Source organism: Nothobranchius furzeri, chromosome 16 (assembly GCF_043380555.1).
Source record: "Nothobranchius furzeri strain GRZ-AD chromosome 16, NfurGRZ-RIMD1, whole genome shotgun sequence".
NCBI classification, from domain to species: domain Eukaryota; kingdom Metazoa; phylum Chordata; class Actinopteri; order Cyprinodontiformes; family Nothobranchiidae; genus Nothobranchius; species Nothobranchius furzeri.
This window is the reverse complement of record NC_091756.1, coordinates 58,348,543-58,358,840: the sequence shown is the minus strand read 5'-3', so window position 1 is coordinate 58,358,840 and position 10,298 is coordinate 58,348,543. Positions and strand designations below refer to the sequence as shown.

At 42.7% G+C, this 10,298-nt stretch overlaps 1 protein-coding gene across 1 annotated transcript; it reads right to left on the bottom strand.

The window, feature by feature from the left end:
* Positions 1–3,331: 3,331 nt before the first annotated feature.
* gfi1ab (growth factor independent 1A transcription repressor b) lies at positions 3,332–9,874 on the bottom strand. Its single transcript, XM_015962324.3, has 6 exons — positions 8,669–9,874; positions 8,021–8,209; positions 7,208–7,566; positions 5,370–5,507; positions 5,098–5,263; positions 3,332–5,018 (listed from the first exon to the last, which is right to left on the bottom strand). Exons 1-6 carry the CDS (start codon positions 8,778–8,780, stop codon positions 4,840–4,842), a joined length of 1,143 nt encoding a protein of 380 aa, XP_015817810.3. The 5' UTR covers positions 8,781–9,874; the 3' UTR covers positions 3,332–4,839.
* Positions 9,875–10,298: the final 424 nt, after the last annotated feature.

Genomic DNA, 10,298 nt, shown 5'->3' with positions numbered 1-10,298 from the left:
GGCCAGGCTGGGGCTACCTGGCGTGGGCCGACCCGGTACAGATGGGAATGGCTCATTAGACTTCTATAGTCCTTAAACGATCTGGAAGCTGGGTCAGATGTGATGGGACAGTGGTCGTTACTGTTTTATGGAGAATGACTAAAAAACCTTTTAAATCACATCCACGTCTGTTATAAATGCATCTCATCAGGAGTTCAATAAAAACTGCCTTCAGGATTGGGTGGGTCTAGTCTGTTGCATGCAGCCACGTGGAGGTGTGTGTTGTTGGTGCTTCAGTGAAAACATCTCTCAAAGCAGTGACCACAGGAAGGTAGACTAGATGAATTGAGACGTTACAAAAAGCCAAAGAGGCGTCCTGACTCAGGAGAGAAACCTATCGACCGGAGGAGGTCCGCTCTCCTCACGTGTCGCGTTCGGCCTGTCAGCTGCCTCCTCGCGGCTCTTGTTATTATTTTCCTCCCATCCTGGGTCCCTTTTCTTTGCAGCGTCATGAATAATTTGTGTGTGTGCCTTGTTGCTCGATGACAGCTGTGTAGTTGGTTTGCAGTCTGTTTTTCAGATCGGGTGAATAATGAATAAGCCTGTGCAACAAAAGAGCCGCGTCCTATATGAGCCCTGGCTTCTCCTCTTCTGTCCCAGCTCAGCTGGCATGTCAGCCGACTGGTGTGTGTGTGTGTGTGTGTGTGTGTGTGGGGGGGGGGGGGCTGCAGGTGAACAGAAAAAGTCGCTTTGAGGCTCCAAATAATAAACAGACGGAGTAAAAACGGTTAATCTGTGCTTTTTCTCTCCAGCTCGCCGTCACGAGTCCTGCACCTCTATCAGCTCAGCTCGTTGTGCGTCTCATCAAACCTGTGTGAAAGGTGCTGAACGGCGCTGCAGAGTCAACGCCGTGCTGTTATGACAACATAGCTGCTCCACCCTCGAGGGCAACAATCACATTTCTTCTTTGCCTTCTGTCACAAAGAGGGAACTGTTTTCCTGACTGACCCTTTCCAGCTGCGTGGGCAAAGTCCTGCTGTTTGCTTCATCAGCAGCCGATAAAAGCAGCCGTCGTCGTGTCTTTTAGATCAAACGTGTTCTTGTTTCTGCCTGATTTGAATATGTTTTGTAGTTTTAGCTGATTCCGACCCAAAACTCTACATCCCAGTCTCTCTACAATCTTTTATTATTCATGTTCAAGTCCAGATTAATAATAAATCGTCCAAAACCGCCAAACCCTCGCCCTGAAGTTTCTAATTGCACAGATCTGTCTCCATCCATACCTCTCCGCGTGCAGCTGAAGCGTGTCGTGCACGTTTCCCAACACTTAGAGGCCAACGTGCAGGCGTGCCTGACTGCAACCTTCTGATTACTCCTGGATCGATGGAGGCGTATTTATATTTGATATGCCTCGGGGCCGTGGGGTCCACCTGTGCCCTTGGAGGAAATCTGGTCAGCCTAATGGTTTTGTTAGGAAACCTCCTTTTCTGAGATTTCACACGAGCTGGTTTCAGAAGGAATCTTCAGAATCGATCTGCAGTAAAAATAATAAACTGGTTGCTGCTTGAGGAGAGTTAAGAACAGAGCCTCAACGCCAGCGCTGAAGCAGAGAGACCACACTGCCACGTCTCGAGAGGAAGACCTCCCAGTCTTCTCCATCCTGATGCGTTGCTCAGACATATTTAGATGCAAACGTACATTTGTGACATTCTCTTATTGGACAAAAGCAGTGACGTGGCTCACGCCAGCTCCTCCTGTTCTCCTTCAGTTTGCTCATCCAGAGCTTTAAAATATTCAGTATTTTTCAGGTCTGGATGTTGTACGATTTGTGAGGGAAGTCAAGCGTAGAAAAGGAAAATCCTTGTCAGTCAGTGATTTTAATCAATGTTGAGAGAGAAGGAATGGATTGTGAAAGCGGAAGGTAGAGCTCTGCTGTTTTTGCTTCTCTGTCGTCACTGAATGTTTCAGATCAGCAAAATTCAGGCTTAGTCCACACATAGTCGGGTTTTTTTTTAAACGAATATCCGCCCCTCCAAAAACTTGCATCCACACCACCTCGTTTTAAAAAAAAAACTCTGTCCACACGTACCCGGATAAATACGTTGTTAAGGACATGCCAGACCTGTAGGCGGCAGTACTTCCCCCGTTCTTAACCTCGTCCTTCGTCTGTGGTCTTCCACAAGGAGCAGTAATTCCGCTTGCAAAAACAAACAAGCAAAAAGCGCTTGGACCATTGATAAAGCGAGCGCAGCTCTGAGGGCATCCATGCTGTCGGCTAGTGTAAACACAGGTCGCACACGTGATGTCAGCATTTTTTTGTCGCGGAAAGTGACGTTGCGGACCTTAAAACTCCGGTTTTGTCTGTCCACACGCAGACACCCAAAACGGAGACAACGCAGATCTTCACTTTGGCCGGAGTTTTTAAAAAGATCCGTTTTCGTGTGAAAAAACTCCGTTTTCGTGTGCATGACAGGCCAAAACGTAGAAAAATATCTACGTTTTGGCAGATCCCCGGCTACGTGTGGACAGGGCCTCAGTAAAAGGCAAAGAGAATTCAAAATGCAAAATGGTTCCATCCAATAGGAGAAAACAGTTATCAAAACCAACGAGTCTAGAGCTCCTTGTAAATGAACCGTGATTAGCTGCGGCAGAGTCCAGCTCCTCTAGCCTCACCAGGCCACACCTGCAATCACCTCATGACCACATGAAGTGCCTCAAAAGGTCTAAACAAACAACACATTGTGCACCCATTTTAAAGAAACAGGAACAGAAACAGAACATCTTCATCAGGCCTGGCCTGGTTACCATGTCAGAGGTCAGGACTGAACAAGAGGAAGGAGACGGAGGAAATGGTTCACTGGAAGAGTTCAAAGGCCCGTCTCACGTTTATTTATAAAAAATAAAATAAGAAACACTACTAATGATCTGCTGGTGAAGGTTCTCCGTCATCCAGGTCATGGTCATCCAAAAAGGTTGAAGACGTTTTGCTTCTCATCCGAGGAGGAATTTTAACAAAGCTCCTCGGATGAGAAGCAAAACGTCTTCAAGAAACTAAAGAAGTCCTGTTGCCTTCATTTGAACCCTTTAGGACTACTAATGATCCCTATCCTTATTGATGGAAGCATGAATTCTCTGTTCTCTACCAGTAAATCATGAAGGAGTGTGTCTGACCTTTGACCTTAAACAGACACTAACAGAAAACCCTCCAATCAGGCTGAAGTAAAACAATTCTGAGACGAGGACAGGCATCCTGCACCAGACTCATTAGTTATCAGGTGCTGCTGCGTTACAACCAGTAAAGTTTGGGGCCACGCAGGGTCGGGTTGGTTTGGATAGATTATTTACAATTCAGTTCAAATTCAATAATACTTTATTACCTCCACTGGGAAATAGACATGCTGTGTTATCTCATTTTAACATAATTTAAAAAGTTATCATAGGCCATTTTCTATTAATAAATAACATCATCATCATCAGAAAACTGCATTATTAACAGAATTATTTCCTCTGGTTATTTTTGGTATTAAAATCACTTTGTTTGCTGATCTAAAACGCTGAAATGTCTGAAAATACAAGAACAGGGAAAATCATCAGAGCTGATTCAAAACACTGGATCTGATTCACCCCGATAGATTTAGCTAAGGAATAAAGAAAACATAAAAAAAACCTTCATTTTTATTTTTACATGCACCCTATACTCACACACTCACACACTCACACAAATTTTCCCAGCTCATATCTTTATACCTACCCCCCCTCCCCAACCAAAAACAAATAAATAAACCAGTAACAGGTTAACGGTTGGATCTGTGATTGTTTAAGATCCAAACACAACAGTAAGGTGGTCAAAACAAACAGAAGCCTCCGGGTCTCACAATCACAGCAGCAACAGGGTGAAACGTCCCAATCTGACTCCAGAACAGCAGGTTTTAGGTTTAATGGTGAGGCAGTTTATTTATTTATTTATTTATTTTTCAGTTTGAAAATGTCTCATGGAGTAACTCCATCAGTTTGCTCCCTAAAATAAAAAATATTAAAACTAGAGTAATAATAACAATAATAATAATAATAATAATAAAATATTAATATAATAATAATAATAATAGTAGTAGTAGTAGTAATAATAATAATAATAACAATAATAATAATAATGATGATGATGATGATGATGATGATGATAGTAATAGTAGTAGTAGTAGTAATAATAGTAATAATAATAATAACAATAATATAATAATAATAATAATAATAATAATAATATAATAATAATAATAATAATAATAATAATAATAATAATAATATAATAATAATATAATAATAATAATAATAATAATAATAATAATAATAATAATAATGTTATTTTTTTTTTTTGCTGAGGATTCCGTCTTTACCCTAGTAGCTGTTGTAAAAATGAGACCTCACCGTTTTTAAACCCAAGAGTCTTACAGCAGGTTGTTTCCCTTAAAAAGGAGGAAAGTGTGTTTTCCGTCATCCTGAGCCGAACAGCCTGACGCATCAGCGCAGCTTGTTTTGCCCGCAGCGCTGCGGCTGAAAACAACCCGCCTCCGTGGAGAGGCGCAGATTTTTATCTGCTTTTGAATTCGCTTCATCAATAAAAATAAAAAATCCCCAGATTGTTTTACAGTCCGCAGCTACGCCCGGCTTTCTGGACCTTGATTGTCATTAGTGTTGCTGATGTTTTGTTTTTGTTGTTGTTTACTACAGCTTATTCGTTAAATAGAAGACATGAAATAAACCCAGTCGGAGCTTCTCAGATCGTCTCTCTCGCTTCCAAACAGCAGAACTGAACTCGTCCTTGAATCAGTCACAATGCTCTGAGCAGTGATTGCAGCTTTGCTCTCATTTCAGTCCGTGCTGCGTCTCTTTGTGTCTCCTGAGGTCCACTTTCCTCTGGAAGCCTTTCCCGCACAGGTCGCAGCCGAACGGCTTGTATCCCGTGTGCTTCCTGCTGTGCGTGATGAGGTTGGAGCTCTGGCTGAACGCTTTCCCGCACACCTGGCACTTGTGCGGCTTCTCGCCTGCAAATAACGCCGCAGACTTAAGTCAACATCATTCATGCTTGTTTCACCTGTCCAAGTTCATGAGTCTGCGTCTCACCTGTGTGGATGAAGGTGTGCTTCTTCATGTCGGACTTCTGGTGGAACCTCTTGCCGCAGAACTGGCACGGGTAGGGCCGCGTGTCGGAGTGGATCAGCAGGTGGGTGGACAGAGTGGAGGAGCGCTTGAAGCTCTTTCCGCAGATTTTGCAGTCGAAGCTTCTTTCCTGAAAGTGTTTTATTCTCTGGTTTGTTAATACTTTAGGTCCGACCACGATCCACTGCGCAGACAGAGAGAAGTGCGGGGATGTGGTTCGAAGCGCGTGAGCTTACCTGCGAGTGCACGGCCTTGTGCTGCTCCAGGCTTACTGCGTGTCCGAACGTTTTGCCGCAAATGTCACACGCAAACGGTCGAGTGCCGCTGTGGGACCTGCGCACGTGCACTTCCAGACCATGCGGGGTGGAAAACACCTGGATAGTGGGGAGCCGGTTGTAAATAAAAACAGATACAAATCCTCACACAGCTTCCAAGTAATAGAAATAGTAATAGAAATGAATACATATTTAGATTTAAAATTACATCAGATTAAATTTGATTGGATAAAAGTTAAATATTAGTATTTAGAAGAAAATTTAAAATGGCCTAATCTATTCAAACAATTCAGAAGTATGGTATTTAACTAAATTAGTAAATTAGATTAGTAATTTTTCATTTATTAGTCATTTTTCAAGTTGGTTTGTGCAAAGAAATTACAATGTTCCATCTAAACATTAATCCAAACGTTAAAAAACATTTAATCCAAAGACTACATTATAAAGGCTCATCTAAATAATTTGAATCACATCTAAATATTGTCTCCATCGAACAAAAACAGCCTTCACAAGTAGAACTGTTGAGGAAATGAAAAAGGAAACATCTTGATTAAACTGCGTGGAAGAAGCTATTTCACTGAAAAGTCATTCATAACTAACCGTAAAAAACAAGACACCCACTAAAGCTGCTTTACGCAAAACACGACAATTAATAAAATTTGAATACAAAGTTTTAGTCTGAAAGCAACGGTTCCAAATGTATAAAAGGTAAAACTGCCAAATCCTTAGGAGTACTACATAGAGTCAAGTTTTTACTGACCAATTCTGGTTTGTTGGCATACAATTCACTGATTGTTCCATACTTGACTTATTGTGTAGAAATCTGGGGAGCAACATACAAAAACTATACACAACCCTTATTTAATTTACAGAAAGGAGCTCTGAGAATCTTCAATTATAGTGGCTGTAGAGATCTATCGAACCCATTGTTTATTAAATATAAATTACTGAAATTTCATGATTTAAAAGACTGGAAAATCATACAAACCATGTGTAAAGCCATGGTTTAAAACAAATGCTGGTGTTTGTTTTTCCTGTGTGGGCGAGGGTGGTGGTTTTGTTTTTGTCCTGGCTCGTGTTGTGTTGTGTTGTGTTGTGTTGTGTTGTGTTGTGTTGTGTGCTCTTTAACTGTTCAACAATTTAAAATATAAATACCGTGTTCAGAAAAATAATGAATTAACATGTAAATGTCACTACCCTACCAAAATAAAAGCTGGATCAGTTATTTAAGGTTTCTGATCAGATAGAATTGATTTAATGGTGGTCAATGTGCTGTTAGAACTTAGACCGGGACATGAATGGTAGAAGCAGACTCTGTTCATATCCAAATGACTCTCCTCGCCCCACTTTTATTTTGGTAGGGTACTTCCGTTTTACAGCAGTCTGGATTGACATTTTAGAAGTTTGTTATAAAACAGCCATCTTCATATTTACTTTTAACACTTTTTAAATAACCTCATAAAATCGGACTTTATTTTAAACGTGTTATTACATTTATACATAAATTGGAATCGCCTAAATAAATGTGGCCCAAAAGTGATTTTTAGAAAATCACACCACATTTTTATTGTTGTCAGGACAGAATTGATCATCTCTGTATTTCTTGTTTAACAGTCCGTGTCCCATAACATTCACTAAAACGACCAAAAATCCATCCGATTCTTTTCAGCGTGTTGATCTTTTGTTGTGAGATCATCAACAGCTTATGTTTCCTCATAGGATAAATGATTAAGCCACTTCAAATAATTCTAATTTCAGTCTTTTTTTCTTTATATCAACACTAAATAGCATTATCTCACCTTGCCACACTTGATACACTTGAACGCCCCGTTGAGCATGAGTGTGGGGCAGAGCAGCTCCGGCTGGGCCTTCACGTCACGGCCTGTCTCCGAGAACAGCAGGGCGGCAGCGTGTCTCCTGTAGTCCACATAGGGCTCCTCCACCAGGGCACGCTCTGCAAGCATAGCTGGAGGAGCGCCCCTGTCACTGTAGAGGGCCATCGTTGTTGAGACTCTGTCCACATCCATGGTGGGAAGGAGGTCCTGGTCCAGGGGCCTCAGGCCTGGCCCCGGATAGCTGCTCCAGGCGTAAGGCCGAAAGGGAACCATGAAGGGCTGGGTCTCGTCCACCAGAGGAGACAGGGATTTCTCGGAGTCAACTGGAGGAGGACATGAAACTTTAATGAATGCAGTGACAGTTAAATATGAGCGTTTTCAGAACCCTGCAGGACCTCAGAGAGCTAAGGAGGATGTAATGTTCTCCCAGAGAATTCAACAATAAGGAAAGAAGAGAGCCTGTGAGAACCACTGCACCATGTGAACACACCCACCCAAGACAGCATCTATATGAAATATCAGTCTAGAAAAATATTTATTTTACAACAACCTTTAAAAAAATCAAGGGTCTCATGTAATTTTTAATTATTTGGTTACGATCTATTTGTAAGCAAAAAAAAAAAAAGCTTGACATCCTGAAAAGTTCTGATCTTATCGACTTAACTCTTAAAAAGTGTGTGTGTGTGTGTGTGTGTGTGTGTGTGTGTGTGTGTGTGTGTGCGTGTGTGTGTGTGTGTGTGTGTGAGAGTGTGCGTGTGTGTGTGTGTGTATATATACCCGGTGATACTGAGGGTGATGGAGGTCTCCAGTAGTCCTCATAGTCCGGGGACTGAGCGCACAGACTGTCGGTGCAGCTCAGAGGAGAGCTGGGGGGGAAGTCAGGCTCGTCCCCCAGGTGGGAGGCCGGGGAGAGGCCGTACCTGTCCCTAGTCGGGTCGGTGTCCTCTTCCGTGAGTCTGTCCGTCTCTGAGAGCAGAGACGTTATAATCAGCAAATGAAATGTTTGTCATCAGGCCAATAAATGATTAGAAATAGAAAATCGTTCTATAAAAGTAACGTGTAACCTAAAAACTAGGCTATTATTTATTGTCGGTGATCATTAATATGATACAAAACTAGTTTTGTTTATTCTGTAAAAAGGTAAAACAACAAATACAATATCATTAAAACCTCGTGTTTTTATTCAGTCCACGTTTATTTTTGTTTTGGCTTTTAGTTTCACTAACTGACTTACGTTAATTCAAATGTTATTATTGACAAGTGTTTTCTTTACTGAGGATAATGTCCCAGAGTGTGCTATTTAAAATGTAATAATGCCTTTTTGATAAATATTATCAGCGAGCAAACAAAGACGCAAATAAAACGCATCCTCCACGTTTCTAAATGACGCTTCACATAAAAGGTAAGTCCGCTGTCTGGTCTCACCTGAGCACGTGCGCTCCAGAATCGAGTCGAGCCGGCTGTAGTCATCCTCTAAAGTCCGCGGCTGGTGGTAGCTGTGCGCCTTCTTGCTCTTCACCAGGAAGGAACGCGGCATCTTCGGAGGAGAGGTGCGGGTCCAGCTGCAGACAGGAGGGAAGGCCTGTCCTGGGCCGTCCCTGACGCGGTGCTGCTGCTGCTGGAGGTGTGGTACCCTCTGACCAGATCACTGCGCTTTAATAGAGTCCCACATGACAACGGAGCATGCGCGCTTTGGCCGTCCCGTCTGCCAGGTGTCTGTCGGACAGGTGCCTGCTGTCTGCGGGGAACATCCGCCTGTGGTGTCTGAAAGGAGCCGGTCAAAGGTAAACTTTCTGCAGCGGGGGAGGCGTCTGTCCCCGGACCCTTGTCCTGCTTCGCCTCTGAGAATCTGAGACTGAAGTCTTGATTTAAAACTTCTCTGCGGGACTCTCCCCGTTTCCTGTCCTCTCCTCTTTTCTCCCTCTCAGACCAGGCAGCAGCGGGTTCGTGTCTCCAGGAGAAGTGATACGGCTTTATCTGCGTCTTCTCAGTCTCCGAGGAGGGAGGATGGGGGAGGAAACAGGGAGGCGCACCCCGGGGTGTCACCCACCCACGGTGGTGAAATAAAAGGGAGGGGGGATCTCATCATCACACATGCTGTTGATTCAGCGGCACGAGCTCAGCTTATCATGCTGATTTGAGCTCAAACACAAAGGAAACACTAGTTTACCACCAGGCGCTTGGCAGGTGTGTTGAGATGCGTTCCCTGTCAAAACCAGACTTGTCCTCTAAAATGCTCTCTGTTGGTTTTGTTTGACCAGTTTTCTCTTTGCTACTGCAGCATCATGCTTTAGACAGCAAACTACTGCATATGTTAACATCTCTGTTACATCTAATCAACGTTTGTCTTTTTATCCTTTCGGTAACTTTGTGTTTTTAAACATTTCAAGAATGCAATAAATACATTTAAAGAGCAAGTCACCCCCAAATAAACTTTTTTTTGATGATAAACTAAATAAACGGGTGTCTAATCGTGCTGCAGACACGTGTCGTCAATAATTTGGCACTTCAGTGCATCTTAGTTAAAATTTAAATATTCTGCCTAAAACTGGCAGTGTTGTGCCGTTGTCAGGTAAAAACTCTGCACTGTATTCTAATTTAAATCTGCCACCGCTACTGGCTAAGAGGTATGCTATGATGTAAACTGGTACATTATGATGTCACAATGCTGTGGTGAGCCTGTGTGTGTGTGTGCATTTGTTAGCAGCTCCGCCCTCTCGGTCTGCTAGGCAAGAGCATTTATTGCATTTTTCAAACATGAAGTGGGAGTGGAGTTAGACTCTGGTAGGGGTTGACTTGCTCTGCTGAACTGCAGTTGGGCCATTGTTCTGTAAATAAATGCAGAGCCGTGTCCAGGACTTTTAAAATGGGGTGGCCCATGTGGGGCACTTGCTTATGCATGGGTGGCACCAATGGTTATGCTTATTTATTTACTTACACAAATCGTTTATTTATTTACTTTCTAGTGAATTTTGGAGTTTCACATTGCACAATCACCATTTTTTTCTATTCATCTCCTAGTTTTGTGGTGGTTAGCAAGTCACTTCTTGTTGCA